General features: G+C 36.9%; 1 protein-coding gene across 8 annotated transcripts in view; it reads right to left on the bottom strand.

The window, feature by feature from the left end:
- The window catches only part of aPKC (protein kinase C iota type), a 28,870-nt gene extending 8,574 nt beyond the window's left edge, over positions 1 to 20,296 (bottom strand). The window contains exons 1-3 of one of the 8 annotated variants that reach the window (XM_089471246.1): positions 19,960 to 20,296; positions 18,498 to 18,857; positions 18,310 to 18,430 (exon numbers count right to left, since the gene is read on the bottom strand). In XM_089471246.1, the coding sequence (XP_089327372.1) occupies positions 18,310 to 18,430; positions 18,498 to 18,707 (331 nt within the window). In that variant the 5' untranslated portion in view covers positions 18,708 to 18,857; positions 19,960 to 20,296. Of the gene's footprint in view, positions 1 to 183; positions 224 to 1,932; positions 2,234 to 3,741; positions 4,709 to 5,835; positions 6,528 to 13,449; positions 13,948 to 18,309; positions 18,431 to 18,497; positions 18,858 to 19,959 lie in introns of those variants that run through there. The other 7 variants (XM_089471247.1, XM_089471243.1, XM_089471245.1 and 4 more) reach the window with 7 other exon arrangements.
- Positions 20,297 to 20,568: the final 272 nt, after the last annotated feature.

Genomic DNA, 20,568 nt, shown 5'->3' with positions numbered 1-20,568 from the left:
CAAATTGTTCACTTTCAATTATTTGTCATGCTTACGGCCATTTGCTTTGCCCATGCTCGAGTTTGGCCTTATCAATTTAATTGACTGCCGGCTAAAGCCCAGCAAATTGAATTAATCTTTTTATTATAAATTTACTCTACATATACATATATTTTTATTGTATCTATCTACTTTTTGCTTTACTTATAAACGGATTTTTGCCCAGCCACATTTGCCCAGTGAATTGTGTGTCTGATGTGAGTTGTTAACATGACAGAACCAACTCCATGACTGAGGCGCACAAACAGTAAGCGCTCGACTCTTATCTCCCGGAGTCGACGGCCACGCACCATGTATAAAATACAAAATACAAAATACAAAAAAAAAGTCAACTACAACCGGCGAGAGCGCTGCGCTCTTTGAGTAGTTTTTCCAAGTAATTGCCTCAGTTAATTAAGTTTTCCGTACAGGCAAAGAGACAACAGAAGCAACAAACACAACGATTCCCTCAGTGTCTCAGTGCTTCAATTGAGCTCAATTGTTCGCAGCACCAAAGAGTTGATGTTGATGATGACGATGACGATGATGATGATGTTCTCTACAGCTACATCGATCGTATTCAATTGGTTCTTTCATCATTTGACTGGCCACAAGGCCACAAAATTGTAACAATCCGTATGGAGTAGAGTCCATGCCTTGCATTGACCTAGAATTCTCAGTTTCTAATGCCATATCAGCTATCTATCGACTGCCTACATTACGTACGAGCGTACATATCTGGTAGGCGTTTATCTGCTACAGATACATATAACTGTTGTTGTTGTTGTTGTCGTTGTTGTTGCTCTGTGTTGCCAGCCTTATCAGCCGCACTGTGATATGGATGACAAAATTTGTTTGGCTTGTGCTAGGTGTATGGGTGTTGTTCTATAGCCAAAGCCACAGACCTAGGCACACTCATTGCCCTCAGATAACACTGTAAATTTATAGAGCCGATGAAAATATTGGGAAATGTAAGTAGCTTGCTTGCCCACTGAAGGCGCGGCGTAATGCAGCAGTTCGTTTAGTCATTGAACTAAGTGGCTGGGCAAGTGTGAAGGTCGCGTACTCATGTTAGTATGTGTGTGAATGTGTGTGTTCCTGTGCAATAAGCGAAATGTATGTGGTATGAATGTGTGGAGCGTATGTGGAACTGATATGGTCGGCAGGTGCACTGCATATATACGCTGCACAAACTACATGTGGAATGTATGTGGAACGTATTTGGTATATATGCAAAATAAATGTATAGGACATATAAAATACATGTGTAAGGTGTGATGTATGTGTGCGGAACACATGTGGAACGTAGGCCATATAAAAGAAATATATGTGGAATGTATTTGGGATGTTATAAGCGCGTAGAGCGCATGTGGAATGTAAGTGATATGCTTTTGCACTGGCTATGTAAACTGCATTTAGAATATGTAGTGAGTGTGGAACGCATGTGAAATGTAGGCAATATGCATGAGCTATATGAAAGGGATGTGGAATATATGTATACAGCGCGCATTTGGCCTCATAAATATGTGAAACGCATGTGGAGTGTAAGCGGAAAGCAGGTGCATTGTATATGCTATATTAAATGCCTATAAAATATATGTGGAACGTATTTCGTGTGGACTTCAAACACCTGACATAGTATACAATTCATGTGGAGTCTATGTGGAATGTAAATATCACATACAATGGCAATACCAACGCATATTTCCAAACACTGATTACTGATGCTGATAAAACAAATATACTTATACTAAAACAAAAAAAAATCATAAAGCAGAAGCAAAGGCTATTAGCTGTCAATGAGTCTATTATTGATTCATAAATACTTCCACACTGATCTCACACACGCGAATGTGGCATCAAAATAGAGACAGCCATTGACACTTTAAGTGGCTCCATCAGATCAATACTAACACGAGACGCCGCCGCTCATAAAACTGGCCGTTTGGCTGCTGTAAATTTGGGCCGCCTCACAGAAACCGCTCCAGATGATCATCGTGTCTCTGTGCGGCAGTTCAGCGCGGGTCAGACAGCGGCGTCACAACTGTTGCCAATTAATATTAGTTAAACCACAGCAACAACAAAGCAAAGTGAAACAAATTATGCACAACAAAGTAAAATAAAATTTATGAATATTTTTTTTTTTTTTTTTTTTTTTTGCGGCACGCGACAGCCGTCTGAACCGCGCGAGCTTCAGCTGCGAACTGCGGCAAAGCAGCGAATCGCGGGCAAAAGAACCGAAATCAAAAAGTACAACAAAAGGGGCAAAAACAACAGCAACAAAAAGCCGCATAAAAGAAAACAGAATTAACAGACTCAAGAGGCTATTGAAATGTCACAAGAATCGGACAACAACGACGACAACGACGACGACGTGCAGAAGACTAATTGGGAGCAAGTGAGAGCGGAACGAGCAAGCGCAGACGATAAGATCAGGGCTGGAAATTAGTGGTTTGGAAAGAAGTGCAAATTCTTATTGGCATATTTCAAATAGTAATACAACTTAATAAGAAATAGTTAAAGATTCGCAAGAGACCTTTGCTTTGCATATAATACTGGTTTTGCAATCCAGTTATAAACTTTGCAGATTTGACAAAAAATAGAAATACTTAACATCATATATTAAGTTAATAATCAGAGCAAGGTCTATTAAGAAACTGCTCTTAATAAAATGTATAAATTGTTTTATGATATTTGATAAAAATAAAATATTTCTTTAAGATCTAAAAATGCAGATAGTTTAAGAATGTATGAATCATTAATTTGATATGCTTATAATTAATAATAAGGTTAAATATATTAAGATAAATAAATATATATTTTTTAAAGCGAGAGAATTTTTAAAATTAGGGCATAACTTTATAAATGCTTACAAAAATAGTGGGCGGGATATCATATTTCCCATCAATTATAATATTGCTATATATACAAAATATAATATAACTACCATTTTTTCTTTCATAAAGACGTAGTACGCCTTCAACAATTTTTATTTTTTAACGAAGAAAAAATATTTTAAAAATTCTTCGTTAGGTATTCCTATTATATATTGCCTCACTACACATTTCCTAAACAATACACAGTATAAATAAATATACGCATTTATAATATATCTAGCATTATTAACTTAAGTTAAGCTAATAATAATAAAAGAGTCTATCACGAAATAAACGTGAAAAAAAAACGAGTTTGCAGCACTTTCAAACAACGTTCTCTGCATTTAGGTTCAAGCAAAAAATATTCAAGTGTGTTTAACTAGCTTCAAAAAATTATTGCTATAAATATTTATGTTAAATTTTTTAGCAAACGAATGTTTTCAATATTGTTTAAGGCTTTTCAAGTTACAGCTAAGGTTTTTTTTTAAGTTTATTTTTTTTTTAAATTTTAAAGCTGGATATATATACCATATATTTCAGCTTATATAAAGCAAAAATGTATTTTATTCAATATATAACATATTCTACATATGTATATGTTATATATTTATGTATGTATATATCGATATATTTCAGCTTTTATAATGATGTTTTCATTATCGATTTGAGCATGCAGGTAAATGTAAATTTGACACTAAATTATGAGTTAAAAACATGTAAAAATAAAACAAAATTTATTTAAAATAAAAAACAGCTTTAATAAATATATATAAAAGTATCTGATATTTGCTTTGTCTCACTTTTAATACTTTATTAAGAGAATCTTCGCTCAAACCTCAAACTATACCTGTTGCATAGGCTGGTTCGATCTCCTCCTCCGATTGCAGTTGATGCTGTGAGGGCATCTGATGCTGCTGCTGCTGCTGCTGTTGCGTAACGCCCATGGGAACCGTGGGAATAGGCACGGGAATAGGCAGCCGCTCGTAGTGGATGCACTCGTGATGGTATTGCTGATGATGATGGCCGTGGCCATTGTGTATGGTGCCCAGGACGCTGCTGCGTCCGCCGATGCTGCCGCCAGCGATGCTGCCGCCGGCGCCGCAGCCGTTTAGGCCGCTGCCAGCGCTGCCGCTATGATGGCCATGATGATAGTCCATTAGCATGCCGGGGCCGCCGACAGCAACAGTGGTGCCCATACCGACACCACTGCCGCCGCCACCACCACCACCGCCGCCGCTGCTGCCGCCACCGGAGTCATCGGTGGTGGTGGTGTTGTGGCAGCGGCTCGAGCAGCGACCCAGCGAACCGCTCCCGGTACTATGATGTCCTAGGCTGCCCATGTGTCCGGCATGGCCCATGACCAGCATGCCACCCATAATGGAGCCACCGCAGCCCTGGCTCGAATCCGAGCCCGAATCGTGGCCGGTGCAAACGGCACCAGCCGATCCCGGCCTGCTCAGCGTTGCATGCGGCGGCGTCACGGATGCCGTCGTCTGCATATAGTGATGCGTATATGGATGCGGATGCGGCACATCGTAATCGCCGGTATCAATGTGACTGGCAGACATCATGCCAATGCTGCCGGTGCTGCCTGTGCCCACGCCTACTCCCACACCGCCCTGCAGGCAGCCCAACGATCCGTGGGCGCTGCCATGGTGACTGTGACTGTGATGGCTGCCATGGGCGCTACCGCTGCGACTGTGCAGCGAGACGCCCCTGGTCAGCGTATTATTGGCCGACTGTATGGAACTGACCACCGCGCCGCGGCACATGATGTCCGACAGCTGATTGGCCTGGATATCAAAGTACTTCGACTGTCGCACCCAAAAAGAGGAACAAATGTCAGTGATGTTACGCTCGACTCCTGCGAGAGAGCTGTGCATGATTCATAACATTCGTTGCCTTGACTACCCATTCAATTTGCTGTTACATATTCCAATTACATGAACTATTTATTTACTTTACTGTTACTGCAATTGCATTTTGACCTCGAAATTTCTTGGCTTGGGCATTATTTTAAAAGGATTTATTTCGATTCAATGGGGCATTAAAATATTTGATGAAATTTTTTTGATCTGTGCTAGATCAGAAGCTGAGCTAGTACTAGTTTAGTATTTTCATTTTAAAATTTATAAAAATATACTTTTAAGAGCTTCTTTCATAGTACAAGTTTAAGAAAAATTTCCTTGTTGTAGAATATTTTATATAACATTTATATTTGTATAAGAATTTATATAAATTAAAGTTTTGAACTAAAAATGTTCACAAATATATATGAAAAAAAAAAAAAAAAAAATACTCCATAGCTCTTGCACAATTTTTAAATTACTTTAATGATTTTAAATAGTTCTAAATAAAACATATATAGACATAAATAATAATAAAACATATATAGAATAAAACATGTAAATTTTTTTTACTATATATGTCTATTTATATAAATTTTTGTAAGAATTTTTCTAAATTTATAGGAACTAAAACCTGATTTATTTTTACTAAAGGATTTATTTGGTCCATAGCAGAAAAACGAGTATGAACTATTTTGAAATGAGAATTTTAAGAATATATGGCCCGAATTTCAATATTAATTCAATATTCTGCCAATTTCAGATAGAATATATGTCACATGATATATATGATCTATATAAAATATATAAAAGGTATTCATCTATATTTATATACATCTTCAACTTTTTTGCTAACTTCTTTTATCTTTGCATTAAAGAAACTCTTTACTAAGAATTTCAGTTAATGATAAAATATAATATACAAATCTCTCTAACTCCAACTATTTCTAGTCATACGCAATTGCAGTTAGTTTTCTCTACTCATTCATCGCATATTTCTAGACTTTTCTCAACTTGAATGGATCTCAATTTTGTGGGCTACGCTAATTCTGTTCCCACCGTGCACAGCTCTGGTGCCCTGTTCATTGTAGTACCGTGTTCAGTACCTGCGGACTGTCCAGCTGATCCAGGGACTGTCTGCGTGCCGCGTAATCCAAGTGCGTGAGCAGCTGCTGTGCGGCCGGGCAATTCTTGTTCGAGTGCTGATGCAGATGCTGTTGCGAGGATGTGAGCAACGGCGGCGGCGGCGGCGTTATCGAGCCACACGGCGAGCCCGGACAGGGACTGGAGCAGCGCGAACGACACGTGGGACTGTAGCAGAGAGTGCCGCCGCCGCCGCCTTGTTGACTGGCCGAGGGGGTGCTGGGGCAGGTCTGTGACTGCTGCGACTGTTGCTGCTGCTGCTGTTGCGGCTGTTGTTGTTGCTGCTGTTGTGGCAAACACGACGGCTGCTGCTCCTCCTCCTCCTCCTGCTGCACGAGATTCACTGGCAACGGCGTGCACTGCGTCAAGCGCCGTGGTGAGCGTCCACGATCCACTGTTGTGGCGGACCAATAGCCCCAAGCCATAACTCGCGCGTGTGTTTGTTGCTGTTGTTGTTGTTGCTGTTGTTTTTGCTATTTCAGTTTTGTACGCGGCGCGTAGAAAGTTCGCTTCGGTTCGGTTTGTTTTGCACTTGACTTTTACTGCTGCCGCTGCTTCTGCTGCTGCTGCTAGTGCTGCCGTTAGTTGCGATTAATTGCCGCGAATTTGCATAAACTGGCAATGTCAACAAGCACAACAAAGACTGAATTACAAAGCAAGGCAAAGAGAATGAAAACTTTTGACCAAATTACACAGTGGGGCAAGAGCGAAAAAAATGGAACACATCTTAAATTTTAAGTGTTTAAATTTAAATGCAGTTTTAAAGTGAAGACTGCTCTCATTTGATATGATACATTATGACAAATATCGTTTAGGCAGCCCTTATTTTTAAAGCATGTAAAATTTCATAATAATTATAACATATTTAGTACAACTTTTAATAACACAAAGTATTAAAACAATTAATGACATATGTATAAACAAAACAAAAATAATAATAATAGTAATTATAGAAAAAAATACATACATAATAATTATTAATAATATAATAAATATAAAATAATTATAGATATTAAAAATCAAACACAATATATTTTGAAAAAGAAAAATAAGATAAATAATTTACAAATGAATAATATTACATATTTTTAAAAATTAAACAATTAAACTTATGCTAACCAATTTCAGTCAGCAAAAAAAGGATAATCCAGTTTATAGCCCATTTCTCAAATTAATTTCAATAAATAATATTTAAGCAAATCAATGAAATATCCATTTGTCAACGTCTGTCCCACTGTGCTAAGCCAAGTGCAAATTGTGCGGCACATGGCAGCGCACATAACAAACGAAAGCTACGAGAAGCGAGTAAAAAAAAAAAAAAGGAAAAAGAATAGAATCGGGACAAGGCCCAACTGCTGGTGCAGCTGCTGCATTTTACAGTTGAGCACAGGCAACGCCACGGGCCGCCTAAAACTATGCAATGCAAAAGTTTTCAAAGCCAAGCGACAGCTGCGCCCCCTGGCGTGCAAATTCTATAGTTTAAAATGATTGATTAAAAACTGCAGGCAGTGGGCGGTTCGGGGCGTTGCCGGCAGTGGGCGTCATGCAGACGCGGCTATCGCCGCAGAAACCACACCTAAAAAAAACTATATACATATACATATACATATATATAAATTGTGTAATAATGGGCAGCACAGCGCAACTACGAATGAGAAGAAGCAAAACTGTGCAAAGACGTGAAGGGAGCGCAGCGGCGTAATGCAAGCAAAACAGCTGACAACTCTGTTCAAGCGCGCACACAAACAGAAAGTCGAGCACACACACACATCATACAGCAGCCAGCCATACAATCACACAGAGACGCGCACACAAGCAGCGACGCTGCGACAATCACAAACAATTGAACCCAAGTCAAACGAGCGCACAAGTTGCTGCAAATTGTCAAAGGCGTGTGAAGGCCCAAGAAGATAGAGAGAGTCGAAACGATATAGAGCAAGAGAGCAAATCGAATTGGGAGAGACAAAGAAATCGAGAGAGCGAGAGCCAAACTGCGCAGGGAAATTTTACTCCCAGAGCGCCCCGAGAAACTATGCAATATAATCCTCCCCAGTGCAGTCAAGTGTAAATAGAAAATTTCTTCAAGTGTATTGGTAGGTCACATCGAAACTACTTGACGTTGTTGTTGTCGTTGTCGTTGTCGTTGTTGCTGTCGTTGGTCTTGTAGCTTGTTGAGACAATTGAAATTAAGTACTCTACTTTCATGCATAATTCGCATGATTAACGAGGCGACCAAGGAGGCGGGCTCCCAGTGCAGCAACAGCAGCAGCAGCAACAGCAGCCGCATCATCAGCATCCACTTGAGGCAAGTGGTTTGTGTCGTGACAAGCCAGTCGATCCCCACTTTTCTGCTGATGCTGCAAGACCCCAACCAATTGGGAATAGATATAAGGACCCACAGCGACCGAGAGCTCGTCCGGCCGCCCATTGGGTGGCCTTGTGTTTTGGGTAACATCGTTTGCTAAATATAAACACACTTCCCAGGCATTGTTTGGCGAGTGCAATTGGAGCATGAATATTGGTCGGCTCCCCTGGTTGGCGATGGCTGGTTGGCCGACTGCCTGTCAGAATGAACTGACAACTGAGTTGGTTAGTTGCACAGCATTAACAGCAGCCCCACGAACCACCCAGCCACCCACCAAACAGCGACAGTTTGTGCGGTAAATCAATCAGTGGCTGACCCCAGAGATCCTTTGACGCTGCAATAAACTCGAAATGTGAATATAATTTATACGAGTGACTCTGTATTGTACAGTTCTCCATGCCGCTGACAAAACGAGGTTAATCCTCGGAATAGAAACTTTTCCAGCTTTTCCACAATTAAATCATGAAACAAACTTTTCCGCCCACACGCACACCCACACACATATACTCCCAAACAATGGAAAGTTGCGAAATTATGAATTTTCGGCTATTTGTCTTTTGTCTTGAAAAGGACAATATTTGATTCGTTAGCTTAAGTCTTTAATTATAATCTCTGCAATGGAAAAAGTGCTCCGAGTGTTTATAGCCGACGGATTTATGGCATTAAACAAGTTATTTATTATTGTTGACAAAGCTGCGATTCAAAGTTTTCAAATTAATGATCTAATTGCACATTGAGCTAAGAATAACTTTATACAATCATAAATTACGAAAGCGAAAACTTCAATATCTATGATAGAGTTGAGTAAGACTTGTAAATTTAATTGGAGTAGTTACAAATATATGCCTACATCTGATTATTTGCGGTCTTTTTTTGTATAATAAGAGCTTAAAATTATTAAAAATATTTGTATATGTTAATAACTTTGCCGCAACGACAACTTTATACCCTTTCATAGTCTCAAAACCATATAATTTTTGCTGAATGTCAAGCGAGAATCTGCAGTAATTAAATAATAATATATTCCACATTTCAAGCCAAGCTTCAATAGGAAGACAAACATTGTCTGAAACCAATATACCCTTTCACTTTGTAAATGAGTATTCAAAACTTTCTACCGTACTTTTAATTATGTGAATAGACCAATCTGACAGAAGACCGCAACTACTTGAAAATGTCAAACAAATATATGTATATGAATAAATGATTAAAATAACAAAAAAAATTAATCAATATTCGGCTTATTAAAAGAAAAAATGTTTTTTTTTTTATTAAAATAAAAAAATAAAGCTACATATATATATTAGAAATTAAATTTAAAATATTCATTATTATTTACAAAAATTTTAAGTTTTATTTTTAAGTTTTGTAAATTAATATTATTGATTGATTTAAATAAATAAAATAAAACAACAGAAAATTAACTATGAATAAAATTGAAAATATATTTAAAAACTATTAAAAATTTAAAGCTTTGCATGTCTTTTTTTATTTCATTTTCAATATTGCTTCAAACTTAAAAATTTAACTCCAATTAGGTTGCTATTTAAAGCACTTCTAAAAATTATTTTACCCTAATATACCCCTTTTATATGTTGCTATTACAGGGTATAAGTCACACAAATAATTTAGAAACTTTTAATAACTTGAAACCATTTCCATTTGCCATATACAACTATGAGGCTTCTACAACAAGCTCCAACGTAGCTTTAAGGATTAGCACATTAGCAAACATTACTCATACGACACGTAATCGAAGTGGAAATTGATGTGAAGCATGTTGAGTGATACGTAATTGCATAAATTATCAACAACAAACCTAACGAAACGCAATGCCTGCTAATGGCCCCAATCAATCAAAGATATAGATACAGACAATACTAAGCAATAGGGAGGATAATTTGCGACAGCGCCCAAAACCCCTTAAGATAATAGATAGATAATTAATGCATTATGATATGCTCCGAGTCCATTATTATTGAATGGCAGTCAACGTTCACTGATTAAATGATGGCCGAGCCAAAGTATCAATTCAACAACAATATTCAGCTGGCTAGCTGCGACGATGCTACTTCAGCAAATTGGCAAATCAACAATGCTTAAGGGCCTGCAAACAATGGCCTTACATCACACGGAGCGCAGTCAGCCGTTGATGTTTATCGGGACACGCCCCAGCGAAATCCACTCAAGTTCCAAGCGATAATAACGATAAATAAAACAACGAGAACGCGGGGCCATCTTAAAGCCACGTTCCGTGTATTGCTCTGGTGTGTTTCGTGTTCCGTTCCGTTTTGGCTATGCGGCAGCCTCCGCTCTGACCCATAGTGTTAAGCAACAACGAAATTTGCCTGCCAATGACGTCAGAGACGGCAAGGACCGTAAATTTGTAAGTGCTTGTGCTTGTGCCTGGGAGCCAGCTTGGCTGGCCTGGCCCAATGTTTGGCCATTTTGCTGGGCCACCTGCGTCCGATATTTTTGGACGCCTTCGCATAAAGCGGAAACGCTTCACACTGTAAAATTTCACGCCACAAATAAGAACGAACGAAAGAACTCAAGTAAGAGAGGCAAAAAACAAAAACAAAAAAAAAGAGCCAGCAAAAATAAAAGAAGCAACACTGAAACAACATTTATCCAAAGCAGCGCATGCTGAAGCTGGCCATGCATGCAAAACGAGTCAAAATGTACGTCATGTGCATACTTAAGTAACGCTCGTGGAGGTAATTCGAAACGAGGCCGGACAGGAGGACGAGCAGGAGGAGGAGGAGCAGGCGGAGGCGGGACGAGAGGTCGTTCAGGCTGTGCGGCTCTGCTCCGAGTGCTAACAATAATTTCATTAAGCCCAATGGCATCATTAAAATATGCCAAACAATCATAATGTGCCCAGTTTCGGGCCACAGCAGGGGATGAGGGACTTGAGGGGCGCTGTTCGAGCTAAGCTAGCCCCAAAAAGTATGCAATGTCAAAATGTAAATGTGTTGATTTGCTAGCGACAACAACAGCAACAACAACAACGACAACGAGTTTAAATGGCAGCGCATTTGCAGGCGACAGCTTGGCCAACAAAATTTGTCGATTTTGGGCATTTGATTTGCACACACACACACACACAGCACACAAAGAGAAAGCATAAAGAGAGAGGGAAAGGGAGAGAGAAAGGGAGAGTCTCGCTCGCATGAGAGCAAGAGCAAATTGTGCGCCCTGCAGCGTCTTGGCAACACACTGACACACATACACACACACACAGAGGAGAAACACACACGTTGTGTGTGTTAGCCTGGTCAAGTAGCAAGTATTTGGGCATCTTTTTTGGCCTAGACAGCTTTCGGGCTGGTAATGCAGGCAGGCGACGGCGTCATCAACGCTTGGATGAAGTGCAAATGCCTGCTAGGGTCAAGTTTGGTGTGAGAAGGCCGCTAACACACACACACACATATATATATAGATAGTAAGAGAGAGAGAGAGGAGTGACATACTGATGTTTTCTTTCATTTTTTCAATTTTGCTGCCTTTGCCGCCTCAATGTCTGTCTGTCTGTCTTGCATGTATAGGTGTGTGTGTGTGTGTGTGTGAGTTTGTTTGTTTGCTTGTGTCTGCTGTGGCACAGCAGCCGAAATAACGAATCAGCGAAGCAAATGAAAATCAATGATTCGATTTTGCTGCTCAAGCTGAAACTGAAGCCAACGACGATGAGGTGCGACGCTAACATCAACCGGATTCACAGTCGCAGCCCAGGAATTTGATTAAGTGACAAATGTAAAACATGACACATGCCTTGCGGGTAAAGCCCCAAATTGAAGGGCGACAACGCATTCTCCTGTGCCCGCAGATCAATTCGCTGCTAACGACAACTGACGAGCTGACGACCTAATATCTTAAGTCACAAAAATATATACATATATATATATAAATATTTGAAGAAATGTTTGAGAGAAATTCAAGTGAAAGCAGCTGATGCTTTATAGAAAGTTGTTAGCAATCAATTAAATCTCTTTAAATCAAATTTAAAATAAACCGGGAAGTTCTAAAAATTAATATATTAAAAATATATATTTTTTTTATATATAAGAAAAATTGTCAATATTCTATACTAATAATGTAATATTATTCCTGCACATATTCCATATGATATACAAATAGGAGGAATTTATTTAAAATTAAAATTTTTTTTGAATTGTCAATAATAATTTATCAAGCAGTTTCCGCTACTTTAAATAATTGTAATAAAAACAATAATAATTGATTTCAAAATTAATAATTGAATTTCCCAACCCATCAACTGCACTATTATTTATAATTCTCTAAATTAATTATTTTAAAAAATACAATCATAATCAAAGGCTCTATACTAAATCAATTTAAATTTATGAATAGATTAACTGCTCTTTAATTAATATTTTTATAAATTAATAATCATAATCAAAAATAATATTAATAATTGGAATTTTGCACATATTCCATATCATAAAAGACTTTAAAGAATTACATTGCTAGGACATACAAAATGTAAATATAATAAAATGTATTTTAAATTGGGTTTCAATAGAAAGAAAATAATAATAGTATTAACATGAATTTTTCAAATATTTTATACTAAATCAATTTCAATTCAAAGCACATAAGCTGCTCTTTACCTAAAATATTTCTAATTTAACTACTCAATTATAATGAAAATGAATGTAATAAAAGTTTAATGAACTCAGCACACTTCATACTAAAACAATTCCAATTAATAAACACATCAACTGCTTCCTATTTAAATTTCTCTAAATCAAACAATTTCTATTCTCTGCCAACTCAACCTACAAACAACTGACTTAATTACACACTCCAATTCAATTTCGTAAAAATATTCCGTTTCATTTAAGCATTTGAATTATTCAAGCGATGCAAAGACCGCATAAATACAATAAAATATATTTGGATTTCGATTCGGATCAGCTCAGCATTCATACGCCCCGTTGCACACAGCAATGTGCGGGGGCGGGGCGGGGGCAGCAACGACAGCAAACTAATCGAATAGCCAAGCCGATCCAGCCAACAAATATAAAATAATACAGCAACAAAATATTGATATATATATATATATATATATATTCCCTTCGGCCAATTGATTTTTTTCACTCAATTTTTTTTTTACTTCGTTTTTCTTTCTATTCTTTGCAGCAAGAAGTTGGAGTTTTTAAAACAGAAATTAGCAAACCCTTTAGCTTGGCTTTTCACTTGGCTTTTTGTGTTGACAATTGGCAACGTTTTAGTTAAATTCACTCAGTTTATTTGTTTGTATATATATGTTATATTATATTATATTATATTATGTATAATTTGTGTGTGCGTGTATGCGTTTGTGTATTGGTCTGGTATATTTGCTTTGCGCGACGACGCGACGTTAGCAACAGCAGGAAAAAAACGCGAAGCTTTTTTTTCTTCTTTCTTTCTGCGGCCCGTGTTATTCTTTCCGCACGGCACTACCAGACAGGCGAACAGTTACGGCGCGAGTGTTGCGACAGGACGGCGAATGCCGACGCAGTCCAAAACTTTTGCTAGGGATATTTTCGCACACACACACACGTATGGAGAGAAGGTCTATGTATGTGTGGGTGTGTGTGTGAGTCTGCCCGCTGTTCAATGTCAGGTGACGCAGGCAGCGGCAGCAACAACAACAACAGCAATAACAGCACCGGACGCCTTTTAAAGTTCTGCTCCTGCACTTGCGCTCAATTTCACTTCCTTTGAAACTTTGGCTGCCGCCCGCCTAGTAAAAGCCAAACGCCGGCGCAGCATTGCCAGCCATTGAGCGCACTCAAAAGCTTAGCTGGCAATGCTGCCAGCCTGCCAGCCTGCCAGCCAGCGCTCAGCTGTTTTTTCCTTTTTGTGTTATTTCACAGTCACCGCTATTGACAAGGGAAATTTTCTCTCTTGTCTATCTCGCTCTGACGTGAGGGCATCTTGTATATCGACCTTATGTGTTTCAAAGCTTGTACGCCTGGATAAAGTTTGTTGCGCGTGTGTGTGTGTATGTTTGTGTGTATATGTGTCCATGTGGGCAGCGTTGCCATATTGCAGGCGCATAAATTATAACGACAGGCATTGAGATAAAGCGAAAAGCAACTGAGAGAAAGAGAGAGAGAGAGCGTGTACCAGAGAGGGCAGACGCTTCATTGTTAGCCGGAGATGAAACCGGAAGGTAGAATACAAAACACAAGGCAACCAAAACAACGACTTATAAAAACGCTAGCCTCACACACAAACTCACACACACACATGGCCATTTACTAATCAACACACAGCAGCAAAAGCAACAGCAACAGCACCAGCAACAACAACTGTAGCAATAACAATAACTACAAAAACAAACATGCAAAGGTAGCAAAACATCAACAGTCGCGTCGTGTAATGCTTTTAAGGCGCTTGTATGAGTTTGTACATGTATGTATATGCATGTAAATGTGTGTCTCTGTATGCCACTGTGCGTGTGTGCTTGTAGTAGTAGTAGTAGCATAATATGTTAGCACACAGACTGGAGCCGGAGAGAAACCGCACAGAAAATGCTTTTAATACATTTTAAGCCGCATTTTTTCACACGTGGCTACAAAACAACAACAACCTCAACAACAACAACAACTACAACAAATCCTGGAAATATACATAGATAGAAATATGTAGAGGACAACCAGGAAGCCGGAATGCTGTTTCTGCTGCTAAAAAAAAAGCACCTAAAACATTTCAAACTTTGTTGAGTGTTTCGCGGTGGCGAAATTATATCTGCTAGTTTTTTTCCTCCTTCTCTTTCTTTATGCCAGCTGAACTCAGTTTTTTGCCATTTGCAGCAACCCAAAAAGAGAATATAGAGAAAAAACGACCACAAAGCAAACACCGGCCGTAATAACACGATAAACTTTCGAAGCATGAATTAGAATTTGAGCATTCCAAACGGTATCTCTATAAACCCCAACTTCTATTCATAAATCAAATATAGATAACGGTTAAGTGATAAGCAAACATTGAACTTTTCGGCTAGGAAAACTAAAAAATATATAGTTGAGCATAATTAGAGAAGTACAGTTTGTACTCGGTAAAAACGATATTATTAGATAATAAAATGTCATACAAAACAAATTCTCTAGAAATTTAAATGAAGATTTTTTATCTTAAAAATATTAGTTTCAATTTATTTAATAAAAAAAAAAATATTTATATAATATTTAATAATTTGTTTTCATCAAATTAGACTTTTTTATGAATATAAATTTTCCATTTATTATTAAAAAAAAAAAAAAAAAAATTATAATAAAAATAGTACTTATTTTATTTAGATTTATTGTAGGTATTTAATTTCGCCCTCTTACTAAAAATGTACAAAATACATATTTATGTATAATAAAATCAAAAGAGAAACACATTAATTTTTGTTACAAAAAAATAATAATTTACTTAAATAATTTTTACTTCTTTGATATCCAAAAAATTCTCGTAAAGCTTCTATAATAAATCGACTCTTTACAACAAAATTTTAAATTAAAATGTATTAAGAGTTAAGCAACCCTTTTTTACTAATTGCAAGAAACCGGAAAAAGTTAAAAGCAAAAGAAATAAAAACAAAAAACTGTAAGCCTGTAAAATGTTAATTTGGTAGCAAAAACATAATAAAATTCTGGTGTTGTCTCATTTTGTTGTTGTACGTGTTTTACAGTTATTTATTGTTGTTGTCGAAACATTTTGTTTTTGTCATTAGGCAAATTTCGAATGGGGCGAAAGCCAAAAACTTTTTGCGGCAAGGATAATTAAGCGCAGACAGTTAACTAAGCAGATGGAGTGCCTGAGTATGTGAGTGAGTGAGTGTGAGTGTGTGTGTGTGTGTATGCTTTGAGGCGTGCTTGCACTGCCTAAGCAGCTCAAATAAGCCGCAGAAAAATTGAATTTTTGAAAACGCAGCTAACCGAGCTGCCAGCAAACAATTTAATTATAATGAATTATAAACGAAGCCGGCAGCAGCAAATCGGGTCAAAGGGCAGATATGATGAGAGCAACAAAAAAAAAAACATTTAAGAACAGCAGCGAAAAGACAGGAGAGATACGAGCGAAAGCAGTAAACTCTGCTAAAGGAGCAAAGACGAGCTAAAACATTTAGCCCGCAGCCAAGCGTGTGTGTGTGTGTGTGTATGTGTGTGTGTGTGTCTATAATGTATTTGCCTGCACAAGTTAATTAATATTTTATGTTATTAACATGGCCGACTGCTGTTTGAATTTGCGCATGCTGTCGGCCCACAGGGAGCTGCGGGCGTAAGCCAAAAGGCAATGCCAGCCACGGTTTATTGGGCTAATAAAGCAACGAGCGCCAGCAGCAGCAGCAGCAGCAGCAACATATTGTTTAACCAGGCTAAAACTGTGCACAAAATTGCGGTTAAATTGTGCTACATATACCTAAAGGCCCAGCAGGCAAGGCGACCTACTTCAACAGGCGCCAATGAACGCCAACGTTGGTAATGAAATTTCTGAAATTTAAAACAAAATTATAGAAAACTTTTGCATAGTTTTCGCTTAAGCCAAACAAACGCAAAATGTGTGTGCATGTGTGTGTGTGTGTGTTATTTACTCGCCCCAACTAACAACATCCTTTTGGCAACATAAAACAAATCCCTTTTTAGCTATGCACACATGTACCTAAGCCACAATTCAAAGAATTGTTGTGGCCAAAAACATGCTCGTTTTATAAATTTACTGCTTAATTAACGGGTTTTGTTTACATTATTATGGGTGGAACTAGTCCAAGAAACCATTTAGAGTTGGTAAATGTAAACTCATTCAATCGTTATTAACTTTAAGATTTATTTATATTTGAAACCTTACTTAACTTATTTTATACGATTTATAGCCAGAGCTGTACGCTCTAGAAAATGTTCCGAATATCATTTATATATCTTCACATTGGAGAAGGCATAAGAATTATATTGTAATACAAATTTTCTTTTATATATAAAATATAATAAATAATATGAAAACATAAAATATATAATATTTTAACATTTAGAAATATTTTAAACTTATATTTATATATTAGAACTACCTAACCTTAATTATTAAAACTTTTATATGAGCATTTTAAGTAAGATTTTGGTATATATTACCTAACTCTCAAAAACTACCGAACTTATGAAGCTTATGAAATTATTGATATAGATGATATTATATATTATATCATACTTAACTATTATTTGTAATACAGTATATACATACAGTATATACATATTCTATAATTTTCGATAAGCACTTTTAATAATTACAAATTGAATCTGTAAATTAAAAAGTTTTTTTTTACTTTCATGAAGCTTTTACTAGAATAAGAGAAAAACTCAATTTATGAACAGTTGGGGCCTAAAGACAGACTGCGCACGGCATAAAGCCAACTGGCGCAGTTTAACTTAACTTGGCAAAATGCATTTAGCCAACACGTGAAGCGCATTAACAAATAAGCATTCCAAATATAATTTACAAATATATGCAAAGTTTGCAAGGAAAAAAAAAAACAAAAACAAAGCAAACAAAAAACAAACAAACACTTTGTAAAAGCATAATCACATAATATAAATAAATGAATAAGTTTATGATTACTTAAATGAAATACATTATATGCAATACATAGGATGCATAGATTTCATTCAGGTAATGATAATAATCATAATTACAATCATTTATATTATAAGAAACAGCTTTTATATTTCAATTACTTTGATAATGAAATGATGTGTGAAGTGAATATGTAAAAGTTTGAATATATATCTTCTTTTTTTTATATATATGTATATGTATATATAAAGTATCTGATTGTTTTTACATCGGTATTTCCTAAGAATCTGAATATTTTTTATGCCTTACGACATCCAAGAATAAGCCATATGAGTGACACAAAACTTTTCGCATTGTGTCTTCAATATTACGTGGAATTATAAAAACATCTTATCTTATTAAGCAAATAATGTACTTACAGTATAATAAATATACATGTATGTATATATAACATATTGATATACATATATACGATAAGCTAAACTGTTTCACTTACCATGTATAACTAGCTGGGAATCGTAATTCATCTCGTATAATCGTATGGCTTCATTCAGTTCCATGTCCGTTGATATGGTGCACGGGTCATTCTCCTCATCGACCCACTTGATGGTAAAGGGCTACAACAGACAGTAAAACACAATTACAATGAAATCAACATATGAACACGAGTATAATCTCAATCACCTGATCGATGGGAAAGCGACAAATATTGCGTATCTCATAGCATAGATCCTCGTAGGTAATGTTTTTGTCTATAGTCGTTATGATCACTTGACCATTGTAGGCAGTCTTCACTGTAATGGCATTTGGGGAAGCGCCCAGCAATGAAGCCGCATTGTGCAAGCTGCCAGACCCACTGCCATCGTTTAAAATTTGCGAGGGCATTTTCTGCATTGGGACGGAAACGTACAGAACGACAATTGAGACGGAGGCGTGAACTGATTGTCCGTAAAATTTATTGAGCGCTTCTTTCAATATCTAGATATATTTATTATCCTTAAAGTTGTAGTCAAAAAACGAGCACAGAAATCACAGTTAACGAAACTGAAAGCATATAGAATTATAAATAAAATTATAAAAAAAAAAAAAAAATATTAAAAAAAAGAAAAAAAAATTATATTATACGTAATATTAATAAATAGATTTGATTTCGTCTTGTATTTTTAACATATTAATGTTATCTTGTTTGTTATGAGCTGCCTGTATTAAAATTATAGACAATATAATAAATAATATATAAATTTTGAATAATATATTTTTTTTTTGTTTAATTATATACTTTTTAAAGTGTAACAAATATTTAAAATTTCATTTTAACTTCAAGTACTTTAACAGATTCAATGTTATATTTAACAGCGCTGTTATGCAGTGCTTCGACATTGGCTTAACAGCGTTTTTTCATTCTCTTTTTCCTCCAGCCCGCTGCAGATGCATCAGACAGGCACACACATACACAGCCACATGAGCACATGAACACACGCGCGCGCTAAAGCTTACGATGAAACGCTTTTCATCTATTGCTCTCGTTCAGAGCTTTTTTAATTCAAATCTCATTTTAGGATGCGCCACGCAGCTGTCAAATTTGACTTTTGAACCGCACCGGTTCAAGCTGCCGCCAACATAAACAAGATGCCACAGGTGTCTGCCTGTTGTTGTTGCTGTTGCTTGCGCCATAAGTATATTTTTTGTTTGCTGCCAACTAACATTGCAATGCCATGATTCATAGCATCAACTGGTAAAAGGCGTTACGCCCACTTCTCAGAGTAACGCAAAAGAATAGAAAATAATGAAGAAAATTAGAACACAACACCAACAACAACAGTGTTAAGCATACTTATTGCGCAAACACAACCCTAGGCCCACAAAACTACGAGAATTTATACAGCTTTAATTAACGCCGTACATTGACCAACTAAAAAGGCAGGCAGTCCAATACAACAACAACAACAACAGAGCGAGAGCCAAGCCAAGCCAACAAATGCCAAAGCGTAGCCGCGACAACCTGTATTTTTTTGGTTCCTCTTTTCTTCTCTCTTTGACTCATTTGCATTTAGCAAATCTGCGCTTTCTTGAGTTTCTATTTACGTTCGTATTTTTGCAAGACAATAAGCCGTCGCTTTACTTAATTTCACCTGATTATGCTTACTTTTGTTAGTCGTCGTAATTTGTTTAACCAAAAATGCCGCCGCACAAGGCAATAGCAATAAGCGCACTCTCACACACACTCACTCACACTCGCACACACACTTAGAGAAAATACTAAGGCGAACGGAACACGGCACGGCACAGAAACAGAAATCTTAATTGCAGTCTAAACTCAAAAGTAACACATAATTAAATAAAAACGGTTTAAGCGCACGCACTTTTCCACTTATTTGTTTGCCATCAATTTTGTTTAAATAATTGTAACATTTTATACAAATGCAACAAGTGTGGCTGTATGTTGCTAACGAATTGCGCTGTTTTATACTGAAAACTAATGGTGGGACTACAGACATTTAAATACTTATCGATGGCGCAAATTGCTCAAGTCTATCGTTCAAAGTTCTATCGATTGTTGTTTGGTCAGTGTCATTAGTCATATTCCCTCTAATAAAAATCATGAATTAATTGCATATCAGTTTAAAATACGAATCCCTAATAAAAATGAATATTCTGCAATATAGAAATAGTTTTCAGGTTTTCATTTCTATTATCAATTAAAATCCATTTCTGTATTAATTGTCATATTTTCTTTCAAATATACAGATTTTTT

Source organism: Drosophila arizonae, chromosome 5 (assembly GCF_054131065.1).
Source record: "Drosophila arizonae isolate 15081-1271.41 chromosome 5, UAZ_ARI_1.0, whole genome shotgun sequence".
In the NCBI taxonomy this organism is placed as follows: domain Eukaryota; kingdom Metazoa; phylum Arthropoda; class Insecta; order Diptera; family Drosophilidae; genus Drosophila; species Drosophila arizonae.
The sequence above is the reverse complement of the archived record's forward strand: the minus strand, read 5'-3'. Positions and strand labels throughout refer to the sequence as shown.